Consider the following 14370-nt stretch of genomic DNA (forward strand, 5'->3'; position numbering starts at 1 on the left):
ATCAATTGCTGACGTGGCGACAGAACAGAACCAATATGTGTGACACAGAGGCACAGAAGATTTCCTTAGTCCTTGGAGTTGGTGAAGCACTGACCACTGAACCGAACGTCAAGTGAAGGGAATTGGTAACTTCTTGGAAAAAGGATTATGATGCACTGTCCATACTGCTTAGCACCATAACTCTGGTTCTAGCAGAAGAAATAGCAGAGTCTGAGTTTGAACATCCACAAAAAACATAGTTAAAGAATTGCTGTGTTGTTACTTACTTTGCATGATCAACTCTCATTTTTTAACTACTTCTGGCTTTAATTAATGTACATTGGTATGATATACTGACAAAAAATAAACATCAAATAAAGTTTCCCTCCCAGCTTTTTACAAACACACTGTGAGGATCAGTGGGACCCACGGCCAACCACAGGCACAACTGTAGTAGTGCTTGAGACCAAAAAACCTGTATTAGAGCACAGATTCAAGAGCCAAACCCAAATTTCAGTGGAATATCAAGATGCTAACTGTAGCTACAGAAGCTTCAGTGCAGTTGTGGGTATGTGCATGGATGCACCAGCTCATTACAAGTGGCTCACTGCTGAGTTTCATCAACGGAGCAAGATCTGGGCCCATCCCCACGTGGCTCTCCAGAATATGCAGTTTACCTAAGCACTCTCTTGGAACAGGCATTCTTCAGAAACATAAAGTAACAGGAGGCAGGGCTTTCCCAAACTTCACCTACATTCTGTTAGAGGAGAGGGTAGGCTGGGGGCTGTGTGACAAACAGGCTCAACGGCTGCACTGACATACGTCTTGCTTAGGTGTCTAGACCATGCTAGGCCTCAGAGTTACAATTCCATGACCTGGAAAACTCATGAAGATTAGAATGCCAGGCGGGTGCTCATTAAGAATAGAACACCAGGTTATGTGCTCATTAAGAGCAGACAACCAGGTGGGTGCTCACAGCTGCTGCCATTCACACCAACCGTTTCCCCCATCCCACGAGTCTCCACAATCTCAGCATGGATTTGGATTCCATGCCTCAAAACAGTGCATGAAACAGTTCAGCAGTCCGTTCACTGTCTCCGCTTTGTTTGAGCTTCTTCAGATTAGATGATGGCATTGTGGATGCTGATGCAGCAGTCTCTCCCTCTTCGATCTTTGATTCTACATTGCACAGTCCTTCTTATTTCAGTAACACCATGCCCATGGCTAATATATTTTGTAATGTAACACATGGCAATCACAAATGTGAGCAAACAAGAAGTGCACGCAAGCATTAATACCGTCATGGTTAACAAGGGTCTTGCATTGCCTCTTCTCATAACCTGTATACGTAGATACAGAGAATCCAAAGATGACAAGGATGGGATTATCCACTGAGTCTGAATACGATGTTCTTACCTGTGGGCGTTGGAACCTTCCCACGTACAAAAATTCAGTGGTGCTTTGAGAATGGGAAGTACTTGTCGTGTTGGTGGCAGATCAACTAAGACTGGTTTTCATGAGTAGTGAAGGGGCTTTACCGGATCTTTGCTTTCTCTTTTTCCCTGCAACAAGGAGAAGGGTTCGTCAGGAGCTATTGGAAAAGAGCAGATATTTTGTATAGTGTCAAGACCAATGTCTTGGGCTGTGTTGGTATTCCTCTTTGAAATAAATCCTTCTGTTCTCCCACGGTGCATACGTTTGCCTCAATTGTCTGATATTTTCTCCCCTTCTGATGGGCGTACATTCTATGCTTTCCCGGATGGAGTATAGTTCTATCAGGATTTGTTTTTACCACAGTGATTGGGTATCAGGTATAGATCAAAGTACCGTGTAGCATTAGGACAAATCTGAGGCTTTCTTGTTGATATGGTTATAGGCGACACTAATTGGACTTCCTTTTCAGATTCTTTATTGTTCTTCAGATTTCAACTGCTGACGGTACTTGGGAAACAAAGAATAATACAAGTGCCAAGTGTTTTCTTACTCACTGCCCCTAACAGTGCACTCCTCACCGTGAGGAGGTGAGGCACTGGAACAGGTTGCCTAGAGATGTGGCTGGTGCTCCGTCCCTGGGGACTGGACTCGATGGCTTGCACAGGTCCCTTCCAACTCTAAAGATTCCATGATTCCATGATTCTGAGGCTGTGGAGACCAGGTGGGTGTGAACCACTGTACCTAGAGGTGAGGGATCAACCCTGTGCTCCGGGGATGCCGACACACCTCAACCATCTCGTCTCCTCTTTCAGTCCCCATTCAACTCCAATGTCCCCATTGGAGCACAATGTGCCCATCACTCCCCACTGTCCCTGTCTCTCCAATCAGTCCCCTGGAAGCCATGGTCAACACAGGGACAACAGTGAAAAAGGCTTGTGAAAAAGAGGGTGGGAATGGGACCCTGGGGACCTCCTTGTGCAGGGCAGCATTACCTGTGTGATCAACCATGGAAAAAAGGGATTACCTTGGGATTGGAGAAGGAAGCACTCCCTCATGGGAACATCCATGACAGCCCCTGGACACGTACATGATGAGGTGTTGCCACGGGGTTGGAGTGAACACATTGCTCAGTGCAAGGAGGCATCATTCAAGTGAATATCAATCCTGGGCCCATCCCAGCAAGCAACCACCCCAAACCCATTTCCCATTCCCACACAGAGAGCAGCACATTGCCAGGCAGCATTTGGAAGGCACCGGCTGTGGAGGAATCCAGTGTGAGTGCTGGGCAACCCATATCCACAGGGATCTTCTCGCCATGAGCTCCTGGTAGCAACCCTGCTCATTCCTTCGTACATGCTGAATCCATTCATCAAGGGAAAATTTCTCCACAGCGCTTGCAACCCACGACTCATGATGAAAAATCCCACATGAATGGGGATGGAGAGAACTTGACCTTCACCCCTTCTTGACCGGACAAAATGATCTGTGGCCCTTCTCAACTGGAACACAAGCAATGAGCTCCTAACTAATGGCAGTATGGTGTCGGCTTCTTTAATTCTGTGCTTATACTGTTTGTTTGTTTGTTTGTTTGTTTTGCTGGTTTTTACAATTCTATAAGTGATTCCATGCCCTTTAATGTCCCTTCCAACCCAAGCACCTCTATTTTATGGCTCTTTGGCAGGCTGGAGATGAACAGGAGCTTGGGAGGGGACAGAGACAAGATAGCTGACAAAAAGAGATAAAACGGACGCTGCATACAGAATGAGGTCACACTCAGTAAGAAGAGGTGGGGAAAAGAGGGAAAAGGGAGAAGTTTCCTCCCCCAGGAGACAGGAAGCACGGCCCCTGCTAAGGGCTCTATGTGTCCTGAAATAAAAGCAGGGCTCTGCAGATGCGAGAAATGCATCATGGGCTGCATCACAGCCTCTCGCTGTGACTAACTCTCTGTCAGCTGCAGAAACACACAGCACGTGTCCTAGGCTCACAACACAAGCCTGTGACCATCTGCACCCAGCTCACAGCAAAGCAGGAACCGTGAGGAGAGATCTCCAAAAGATGTTGCGGGCAGGTGGGATGGGCCATGCCGTGTCCCCATGTCCATGTCCTCCTGCTGCTGGTGTTTGGTGAGTTGGGGCTGCTTTGGGTAGCAGGGAACCCTGCTTGGAGGAAGAAGCCCAGCACAAAGAGGCTTGAGATGGTGCCGAGGGTGGAGGTAGAGTACGTGTGGGATGGAGTCTAGCACCAAAAGCATGATTTTTGAAGTAGAGGAGACTGCATCTGGAAAAGAAACCTATCCCAAATGGATTTAAGCTTGCTCAAATGGAGACAGTGGCGACAAAGGAAGGGGATACACTTGTGGAGTGGTGACTACTGAAGACTGGAGACATGGACAGAAACATGTGGGTGTGCAGGACACTGTCCCTCTAACCAAACCCCTCTCTGCTCCACGGTGCAGGTACTGCTGTGAGCACCCAGGGCATCTGCAGTTCCACAGCTGATGGTGAGTGTGAGAATGGGTCCAGAAAATGAAGACATGGTGGGGGTGGAGATGGGGAGAGAGAAAGGCTTTATTGCCTCTGAATTCCCAATATCCACCCCAGGAGGGCAGATTCTCCATGACTTGGAATGCAGTGTGTTTTGCAGCTAATGATGCTGGTAGAATCCCTGTGCCATCTCTCCAGGTACTCTCCAGGCTCCAGCCCTGCTCCTTAACCCTTCCAGAGCTCAGGAAGGGGAAGTTGTCCTGGCTCAATGTGTCCTTCTGAAGCTGGTCCCTGCTGCGCGAATTGTCTTCTGCAAGGATGGGATGGAGGTTCACAACATGAAAGCCCATCAGGATAAGGTCATCTACTCCATGCTGCTGAACATCTCTGCAAGAAGCAGTGGGACATACACATGTGCGTACCAGCAGAGGAACAAGAGCAATTGGCTAAGGAGGTCTCCCCTCAGCACTCCCTTGGATCTACATGTCACAGGTGGGACATGACACCAGGGTGGTGAGGACATAGGGGATGGGGGGTAATTAACACCACATGGATATCCCATGTGCAGCAAGAGGTGCCAATAGAGAGAGGATGGCTCTGGAAGGGTTCCTGTCTTGATCTTATGCTGCAGAAATGAGGCTCTGCAGTGCCCAGGTACATAAAGCAGGCCCAGGATTTGGGCATGGTCCCTTTCCTGGGTAAGGATGCTCCAAGGGTTATTCCAAAACTGTTTTGAGAATGCGGAAGGGAAACTGGGGTGATTTCCAAGAGTGAGGTTGCTCCTTTTTGTTTGATTTCCCATGCAGCAACTAGATGATGCTGTGGCCATAGTGTGAGGATGGGCAGATGTTGGTGTGCTTTGGGATCCGTGTGCCTCTACCTGCATCTAAGCCACCAAAAAGAGCCTTTGGATGATGGCAGGAGGGGAGATGCAGGATGGAGTCTTGCAAGTGGGATGCTGCCATCCCATCCCATTGAGGCAGAGCAACATACTAGTCCTTTCTTATCCACAAGGTCAAGGAAAGGAGAGAGTTGTGCTGCAGGATCATACGGTGCACAGTTGCATTTATGCCATGCATTTCTAAATTCATCATAGTTTAGATAATTGATCATCAGAATGGCAGAAACCCCATGTCAGCCCACGTGTCTCAGGGGACAGAGCTGGCTCTGTGGGCATCTTCCAAGGCCTACATACCCTGCCCCGAACCAGTGCACTCAGGAGCTGTGTCCATGCAGAGCTATGAGCACTGGTGACACTCCGCCCATCCATATGTCTGTCCAGGTCATGTGTCCAATTCCACGGCAGGAACCATAACTGCAGGTGAGGGACTCTCCTTTGCTCCTACTGACCCCATCCCTTCACCTTTTCCCTATCCCTCCCCTCTTTTCTCATTTCATCGCTATGGCGCTGTAACACCCCAACTTCTGCGTCACTCCCATCTGACCCCATCAACCTCTGTGTCCCCAGACACCAACACTCCTCTGAACCTCACAGTCATTCATGTGGTATCAGTTACTGTCACCCTCCTGCTGTCTGCAGCCACCTTCTGGACCATTAGGAAAGGTGAGGACTTGAGGGGACTGTGGGGGATCCATGAGGCTGCCACAGCTTTGATGTGAGACTGTTTTTCTTACAGGTGCCTGCCGGGAGAGATGCCGAAGGTGAGAAGTAAGGCTGGGAGGGGACGATTGAGAGCATTTGGGAACGTGGGGAACTCCTTTTGCAGGGCAGCATTATCTGTGAGTTCCCCCATAACAGGAAGGGACTGCCGTGGTGTTGGAGAAGGAAGGATTTCATCATGGTAACATTACTGATAGCACGTGGATGCCTGGAGGATGAGGGATTGCCGTGGGGTTGGAGTGAATGCAGTGCCTGATGCAAGGAGGCTTCATCCAAATGAATAACAGTCCTGGCCCCCTGCAGCAAACATCCACCCCAAATCCATTTTCCCTTAATCCACAGGAAGCAGCACGTTCCCAGCCAGCAGGTGCAAGCCACCGACTACGGAGAAATCCAGTGTGAGTGCTGGGCACCCCTTTTCCATGGGGACCCCCTTCCCTTGGGCTCCCATTTGCCATCCCACCTGTCCCTTTCCCACTTGGACATGCAAAAACCATTTCTCAAGAGTCAGTTTCTCCAGGGTGCTTTCATCACAGTGCTCATAGTGACAAATCCCATTTGCACAGCGGGTCTCACACTTCAGACTCTGCTGTTCTCCCATCTACAGTTCCCCTCACTATGGTGTTTGTTTCAAGCACAGACCAAAGCTCAGCCCTGCACTGGAGGATATTGCTGTGTACACAGACAGCAGTGGGGAAATATCTCATAGATATTTGCTCTGCAAGTGCAGGCAGCTGCAAAGGGAGGATGCTGTGGTCAGGGATGGGGGATATAACGCCACCACACCTGCACCTTGCTCTGTTTGCAGCTTGAGTTTCATTGCAGAGCAGCAGGCTCAGATGTGCTGTGTAAATATAGAAAATGCCTCAAATGATGGGAAAATGCCCCCCCAAAGCCCAGCATCTCTGGTCCTCCAAATCTTCCTGCAGAGTGGTGCAATGGGGGTGGACAGTCAGTCCAGAGCCCCGCGGGGTCTGCTGCCCAAACCAGTGGTGGGTCGCCCCCCTTCCCACGTGAATACTGAGCACTCATAGTGTGTTTTTTTTCCCCACAGACTCAACCATTGCCCACTTTCGAAGGGACAAGGTGAGTCAGGGCCCTTCTCACCCAAAACTAAAGGGATATGCTCCACAGAAATGGCATTATCATTTTGGTACGCTTGCTCATGCATCTCTTTACTTGCACAAAAACTGCAAATCACAAGATTTAATTTCTGAGTCACAAGTCACTCTACCTCAGTCTACGGCAATGCCTCCCCTTGTTTTCCAACCCAGATCTGCTAGCTGACTCCTGCCTGCTTCTCCAATGCGTGCGGCTCCCTCCAGCGCTCCTGGAGCCTCCTTGTGCAGGGCTTGCAGGCTGCAGCTGCAATAACAGGGCTTTCCTTTCCCCTCCAGCCTCCCGTGAAGCAGATGACCCGCAGCAGAGATGCATAGGCTTCAGCATGCCAAGGCAACCAGGACTGCGTCACGGCCATGGTGTTTTCTTGCAGAGGGCTCTTGGGGCAGAACATGGGGCTTTTGGGTTCATGGGGTATGCTCTCCCATTATTTCTAGCCACTAAGATATATGACTTGCTTATGCATGTACAACCTAGAATATCAGTAAAATATCACAGCTATTTTAGAGACATCGGTAAGTGCTGAGCTGTTCTTATGCATCATCAAGCTCACCACGGTCTTGAATCAAAGACATCATGAAGTGATGAGCTGCGGTTATACATCACTGCTGTGGCTTTAGGTGGAAGAAGCTCTGGAGATGCCCAGGATGGCCCTGTCTTGATACCTCCCATGAGCCCCAAGCACAAGGATTCTGTCACAGCCCCCTATGGACAGATGGGCACCCTCAGAGTGCATTCAGACAGAAGAAGTACACCAACTTCATTCTGATGCAGAAGGATTTCATGCTTTTATTGATAAGTGTCACCTCTGCTGTGCTTTCCCCCTTGTTCTTGCAGAGAAAGGGGTGGATCGCCTCTCACTTTCTGACATTCTGTCCTATGTACAAACTTCAGAGCTGTGTATTCCAGAGGCCTTCAAAACACAAACAAGGAATTACAGTGGTCCCACAGCATGGCCATGCAGCATTCCCCATGGGATCATGGCAGGAGGGGAACTGCAGCCAGAGCACCGCCACCGTGACAACTGAGCTGGCATTTCCCCTCCAAAGCCATGCCTTCTGCAGACAAAAAAAATGCACGCTCAACCTGCAGGCCTCTGCAAGAGCACAACTCACCTTCACTCTCCTCATTTCATCCACGTTGGCATCTGCAGGGAGATCCTGAATGAGTGCCCAGCCATCAGCAGGGGAGAGACCTTCCCCAGCCACCAACACAGATGCACCCATGGGCATCCTCTGCCAAAATCATCACCCTTACAGCTTCATACAGCAGCTCCTGAGGTCTGCCTTGCAGCCCAAGAAAATGCCCTGTGCTGTAGGGAGGCGGGTTTTGCTTCTCCACGATATTGGGTGGAGGCTGCTCTGTTGCTGAGAATGGTCCTCACCCAAAAAAAGTGCTCTGAACAGACACATTTCCTCTGAAACACTATCTGCTCAGTGCAGAGTTTGAAAGTGAAGCATTTGTTAATTCCCAGCAGTGTCAGCTACAGGAGTGGAGACTGTATAGCAGGGTGAAGAGAATGAGACCATATTTGTCAAGGATGTTTAGAGAGATGATGCCGGAATACTATAGGGACTATATCCGGAAAAATTAACTTTATAAGCATTGATTGTCATTTGCACGTGGAGATAATACTGACTTAAAACACAGCATTTGGGATCATCTCTGCATTGTACTCAATGCCTAGAAAGGAAGGGTGCAAGGGACTGAAACTTACAGTACAAAATCGTGGTCGGCAGGAGATCCCTCAGCACTACCCAGCACCATGGAGAGAGACAGAGAGAGCAGAGAGAAAAGGCATTGAGGTTCCACAAAGCATCCAAGGGCCACTGGAGATATTCCCAGGGAAAAGTGCCTCCATCTCCTATCGTACTGCAATCCCTCCTCTACACGAGGGAATCCACTGACAAAGCTCACACTGAAAAAGGAGCAGCACCCCAGGGTCCCAGATGCCCACCAATTACCCAGACCTGCCACTTCCTGCTCACCTACAACATCTCTTCCCACAAGCACCTGAAAGAAGAAGAGTCCCACATCAGAGCTTTGACAGCCTCATGGATCCCACACAGTACCCAGAAGCCCAGAAGCCCTGACCTTTCTTGATGATCCAGCAGGAGGCTGCAGACAGGAGCAGGGTGACAGCCACTGATGCCACAGCGATGACTATGGGGCCCAACGGGGTGTATGAGTCTGGGGACAAAGTGGAGTGATGGGGACTAATGAATAGGATGGGGACACGGGTATGTGATGTGGTCAGAGCAGGGTGATGCAGACAGTGGGGTGTGATGGGGATGTAGTGCTGGTATGGGGACACAGGGAAGGGATGAGGACAACAGTAAGGGACAGGGTCAACAGGAACAAAGGGGAGCCTCTCACCGGCATGTGCTGTCTCTTCCGTGGATCTGGGCACAAGGCCTGGGGGGACAAATGGATGGGCTGAGTATCCCCCGAACTCTCACCTCTGCATGAACACAGCTCCTGAGTGCATTGCTATGGGGCAGGGCTTGCAGCCATAGGAAGGTGCCCACTGAGCCTGCCCTTCTCCTGAGACACATGGAATGATGTAGGTTCCCTTCAATCTGATTACGTAAAACTATGCTGGATTTAAAAATGCATGGCAGAGATGCAACCGTGCACTGTATGATACTGCAGCACAATTCTCTACTTCACCTTGTGGATAAGAAAGGACTAGTATGTTGATCTGCCTCTGTAGGATGGGATGGCAGCATCCCAATTGCAAGACTCCACAATGCATTTCCCCTCCTGCCGCCATCTAAAGCTCTTTTAGGTGGTTTTGTTGAAGCAGGTAGAGGCACCCAGATCCCAAAGCACACCAACATCTGGCCATCCCCAACACTATGGCCACAGCATCATCTTCTTGTGCTTAGGAGCTCACATAGTGAGAAACCACCCCACACTTGGAAATCACCCCAGTTTTCCCTTCCGCATTCTCGAAACATTTTTGTAATAACCCCTTGCAGCATCCCTTCCCAGGAAAGGGATTGTGCCCAAACCCTGCACCTGCTTCCTAAGCCTGGGCACAGCAGTGCCCCATTTCTGCACCACGGGATGGAGAGGGAGACCATTCCAGAGCCCACGTCTCTCTATGGCATTTTTTGATCCTGAAAATCTATGTGGTGTTCAGTCACCCCATCCCCTGTGTCCCCACCACCCTGGTGTCATGTCCCACCTGTGACCTGCAGGTCCAAGGGAGCGCTGAGGGGAGAGCTCCTCAGCCAGTTTTTTCGTGCTCCTCTGCTGGTAGAAACATGTGTATGTCCCCGCACTTCTCTCAGTGATGTTCAGCAGCATGGAGCTCATGACCCTTCCCTCTTGGACTTCACACTATACACCTCCAACCCATCCTTGCACAAGACAATTCGGGTAGAAGGAAACTGTTTCTGAAAGACACATCGAGCCAAGACAACTTCTCCTTCCTGAGCACTGGATGCGTTAAGGAACAGGACTGGAGCCTGGAGAGTACCTGGAGAGATGGCACAGGGATTCCACCACCTCATTGGTTGCAAACACATTGAATCACAAGGCACAGACAATCAGCACTCCAGAGATGGACATTGGGAATTCAGGGGGGAAAACTGCTCTTCTCTCTTCCCATTTCCTCCCCCAGGATTGTCTTCTTTTTCTGGACCCATTCTCACACTCACCATCAGCCCTGGAGATGCAGGTGTTCTGGGTGTTCACACCAGTACCTGCACCACGGGACAGAGAGAGTTTTGTTTAGAGGGACAATGTCCTGCTCACCCAGATGTTCCCACCCATGTCCCCACGGAGGACTAGGCACCATCCCGTCTGCCTATCCCCATACAGTGTCTCTGAGAAAGATCGGGTCCATTTGTGGTGCGTTTGCTGCTTCAAGTACTGTTCCCTATCTTTCTAAAGCACCCAGCATTTGTAACCCACGTATTTTGGAGCACGCCTACACCCTTCACCTACTGCACCACTGCCCTCAGCACCATCCCCAAGCCTATTTCTGGTGGGATTCCTGCTCCAGGCATGGTTCCCTACTTCACACAGCATCCCCAACTCACCAACCACCACCAGCAGCAGGAGGGCAGGGACACGAGGACACGCCATGGTCCACTGTGCTTCCCCCAACATCTTTTGGCGATCTCTTCTCACAGCGCCCTACTTTGATGTGAGCTGGATACAGATGGACACTGGTTTGCATTGCAACCCCAGGACCTGTCCTGTGGTATTTTTCTAGCTGACAGAGTTACCCACGGTGAGAGACTGTGATGCAGCCCATGGTGCATCTGTTGTGTCTGCCGAGCTACCGCTTTTATTTGGGGACGTCAGACACCTCATCATGGTCTGTGTTTCCTGTTTCTTAAAGGGAGGAATCTTCTCCCTTCTCCCCCCTTATGCCCACCTGATCTTGCTGATCATGCCCCCATTCTGCATGCAGGGTCCCATCGGTCTCTTTGCGTCAGCTCTCCTCCTTGCTCTGTTTTCTTGCAACCTCCTGGCCATCTCCAGTCTATCACAGAGTCATCAAAGAAAATGGTTTGATCTGGAGAGGACCTGAAAGATTATGCAGTTAGCCATAGACTCATAAAAACCTACGGCCCCATTTAACCCATCCTGGAGCACCTCCAGGCATGCACTGCTTCAATGGGCAGCTGTGCCTAGTGCCGCAACACCCTCTGAATCAAGAATTTTCTTCTAGCATCTAAACTGAACCACTCCTCTTTCAGTACAGATCCTTTCTCTTTTTTCCTATCACCATTAAACTGTGTAATCAGTTGCTGCCCTTGTTTATAAGCTCACATTAAATACAACATCTTGTTGCTTGACATGGCATCTCTTCTGCATTCTACTCCATCCTCCCCCCTGTGTCCATGCTCCTTTGACTCTACTCTCAGCCCATTTGCACTGCACCCTTAAGGGAACATCCCAACAGTGAGAGGCCCAGAAGAAAACCAGTGCCTTCAGTGCTGCTACACACATCTCCACCACCTGCAGAACTCCACAGCAGAAACCACTCAGTATTACTGCTGTAATCACCACAAAGCACTTATCACTTCAATTACAATCTCGGCAGGAAAATTAACCTCTGCCTCTCCCCACTCCCCTGTGGGGAACTCATCCACTGGAAACTCTGGCCCTGCATCTGCCCATGATGCAACCTGTCGACCCACAAAACGTGGCAGAGCAGGACCACGGCTACAGTTCTGCTCTCTGTGCTGAGAATGGAGGAACTCAGCTCAGGCCCTGCATCTGCCCATGGAGATGATCAGCAGACCCACAAAACGTGACCATGTGCTGAGAACTCACTCTGTGGTGAGCAATGAACCTCCTGCGTGCTCAGAATCTGCCTGTGCTATTTTTGTATCCCCCTTTCTTTGTGCTCTCTGGCCTGGCCAGACTACAGCTTCATGCACACAGTAACGCCTCTTCTGTTTAGGAAGGAGAACTTTCCTCCCACACAAGATTCACCCACCGCTCCTTCAGAAAGATGTATTTCTCCGTGATGCTTTGCTTGCATGGAGCTGGGCTGGAAGCGGCATTTAAAAGAGCAGCAGCTGCACATCTCCAGTCTGAGGGACCAAAACCATAGAGGTGTGTGAGTGCAGAGGGCTGATGGGGTGCAAAGAACATCACCTCTTTGCACGGCATGACCACAGTTGCTTTGCTACTGGGCTGAATGACGAAGACAGACCGAGTGTTTCCATTCAGGTGGGAAGGGCTTTAGGTCTGGTGGGGCAGGATTCCCCCTGCGTTTGTCCATCTTCCAGCTGGTTTTTGATGAAAGGTGCTGTAAGGTGCCTGCTAGCAGCACAGAGTGTGTCCTTATTCCTCAGGCAGAATGACACTGCTCTGAGTCCCCCAGCTCAGAGCAGTTACTGCATGACACACATGAACAGAGAGCAAAGGCAAAGGCTAGGATTGTGTCACAGCCAGGCTGTGGTCCAAACACCTACAATGAATCCCAAAAGCACTTATGGGATTTTTTATCAAAAATGCTCTTCAATTTCTATTCCTTCTGCTAGTGTAGAGAGCTCCCATCTGCTGATTATCTTGCACCAAGTCTGTATAGCACTCCCTCAAGGGCTGCCATATTTGATGTGCTTTATCTCAAGGCCAAGATGAATTATTAATCTCCTACTCAACCTGAGTCCATAGGTAGGGAATGTGAATGGTTAGCATGTGTCGCTGTGTCTTTTGAGATCTTCCTTACTTGACTTGCCTGCCTTATCTACAAGGCTTACAGTTTCACTCAGTGTCTAGAATTCTCAGATGCTGAGTCTCTTCAGTCACCTGGATGGACTCCGCAGTTTGGGTTGAATTTTTGATCAATCAGCAAAACATAAAATCATAACACAGACTCAGACTTTGCATAAAGGAAATGTGAGACTCTTGCTAAGTGCATGGAAGAGGATGCTGCTGGAGATGATGCTGCCCATGAATAGCCCACTGACATAGGATGGATATGGGAATTCTTGTTGTTTATTGCTATCGTTCTGCCAGGGGGCAGGAGCAGGATATAAAAGTCACACCTGCCCCAACTCGCAGGGACCTCCGGGCACCTTTCATCTTTCACATCCCTTCTTGAATGATCTCTGAACATCGATTCATTGCTTGGGTATGTATTTGGAAACAAGAAGGGATTTATTTCACAGTCAGTAGTAAAGATTATTTTAACCATATGCTCACTTCTTTGCCTTTGTGTCCTTTGGCTTTTACTTCTATTTCTCACCGAGTGCAAACCTTCCATCTTTCTGAGATCCATCCATTAATACAGATTCTTACCTGAATAAATACCTGTCTGCCACAGACGTATTCATTTGTCCCCATTACATTCAGGCAGGCTTGAGTCTGGTAACCAGACATACACGCTTGTGAATATTTAAGACTTCTATACACCGTGTGAACACATTTGAATGTCTTGTTGAGGAACTTGTGGTCCACACAGAAATCATGCAACTGCCATGAGACTGGCCAAGAGATAAGGAAACTCAAAAACCATACAGAGCTCTTGAGAGCCGAAAACACAGCCTTACCAGTCTGCAGAATCAAACCATACGTGAGTGTGCAGCTGCTACTGGAATTGCTTTCACTTTCACTTTTTTCTGCTGTTTAATCAATTGCTGACGTGGCGACAGAACAGAACCAATCTGTGTGACACAGAGGCCACAGAGATTTCCTTAGTCCTCGGAGTTGGTGAAGCACTGACCACTGAACAGAATGTCAAGGGAAGGGAATTGGTAACTTCTTGGAAAAAGGATTATGATGCACTGTCCATACTGCTTAGCACCATAACTCTGGTTCTAGCAGAAGAAATAGCAGAGTCTGAGTTTGAACATCCACAAAAAACATATTTAAAGACTTGCTGTGTGTTACTTACTTTGCATGATCAACTCTCATTTTTTAACTACTTCTGGCTTTAAATAATGTACATTGGTATGATATACTGACAAAAATAAACATCAAATAAAGTTCCCTCCCAGCTTTTTACAAACACATGTGAGGATCAGTGGACCACGGCCACCACAGGCACAATTGTAGTAGTGCTTGAGACCAAAAAAACCTGTATTAGAGCACAGATTCAAGAGCCAAAACCCAAATTTCAGTGGAATATAAAGATGCTAACTGTAGCTGCAGAAGCTTCAGTGGAGTTGTGGGTATGTGCATGGATGCACCAGCTCAGTACACAGTGGGCTCACTACTGAGTTTCATCAACAGGAGCAAGATCTGGGCCCCATCCCCACATGG

The 14370-nt window shown here is 49.1% G+C and overlaps 1 protein-coding gene and 3 long non-coding RNA genes across 5 annotated transcripts; 1 reads left to right on the forward strand and 3 right to left on the reverse strand.

The window, feature by feature from the left end:
• The first annotated feature begins 3745 nt into the window (after window positions 1–3745).
• On the forward strand, window positions 3746–7093 carry LOC121107873. Of its 2 annotated transcripts, XM_040654459.1 has the most exons (8): window positions 3746–3913; window positions 4095–4388; window positions 5179–5217; window positions 5365–5460; window positions 5534–5558; window positions 5860–5915; window positions 6572–6603; window positions 6915–7093. In XM_040654459.1, the coding sequence occupies exons 2-8, from the start codon at window positions 4220–4222 to the stop codon at window positions 6951–6953; spliced, it is 456 nt and encodes a 151-aa protein (XP_040510393.1). In that variant the 5' UTR covers window positions 3746–3913; window positions 4095–4219; the 3' UTR covers window positions 6954–7093. The 2 variants fall into 2 exon arrangements, 1 of the variants encoding a protein (XP_040510393.1); XR_005842269.1 differs by having other exon boundaries at window positions 5860–6603; window positions 6915–6979.
• A 306-nt stretch (window positions 7094–7399) lies between these two features.
• Window positions 7400–7855, reverse strand: LOC121107908. The gene is made up of 2 exons (XR_005842300.2): window positions 7752–7855; window positions 7400–7549 (listed from the first exon to the last, which is right to left on the reverse strand). It is a non-coding gene; the product is annotated as an uncharacterized LOC121107908 (long non-coding RNA).
• A 546-nt stretch (window positions 7856–8401) lies between these two features.
• On the reverse strand, window positions 8402–9874 carry LOC121107913. Its single transcript, XR_005842307.1, has 4 exons — window positions 9827–9874; window positions 9013–9051; window positions 8731–8826; window positions 8402–8649 (listed from the first exon to the last, which is right to left on the reverse strand). It is a non-coding gene; the product is annotated as an uncharacterized LOC121107913 (long non-coding RNA).
• A 151-nt stretch (window positions 9875–10025) lies between these two features.
• On the reverse strand, window positions 10026–10779 carry LOC121107927. The gene is made up of 3 exons (XR_005842326.1): window positions 10686–10779; window positions 10302–10346; window positions 10026–10120 (listed from the first exon to the last, which is right to left on the reverse strand). It is a non-coding gene; the product is annotated as an uncharacterized LOC121107927 (long non-coding RNA).
• Window positions 10780–14370: the final 3591 nt, after the last annotated feature.

This window comes from Gallus gallus, chromosome 31 (assembly GCF_016699485.2).
Source record: "Gallus gallus isolate bGalGal1 chromosome 31, bGalGal1.mat.broiler.GRCg7b, whole genome shotgun sequence".
Classification (NCBI taxonomy): Eukaryota; Metazoa; Chordata; class Aves; order Galliformes; family Phasianidae; genus Gallus; species Gallus gallus.

What these genes read in the sequence shown, in the direction of transcription:
- LOC121107873 (XM_040654459.1), top strand. Translation starts at nt 4,220, where the DNA reads ATGGAGGTTCACAACATGAAAGCCCATCAGGATAAGGTCATCTACTCC. An exon ending in CTTCTGGACCATTAGGAAAG is followed by an intron (nt 5,461 to 5,533) that starts GTGAGGACTTGA and finishes TTTTTCTTACAG; the next exon opens with GTGCCTGCCGGGAGAGATGC. An exon ending in CGACTACGGAGAAATCCAGT is followed by an intron (nt 5,916 to 6,571) that starts GTGAGTGCTGGG and finishes TTTTCCCCACAG; the next exon opens with ACTCAACCATTGCCCACTTT.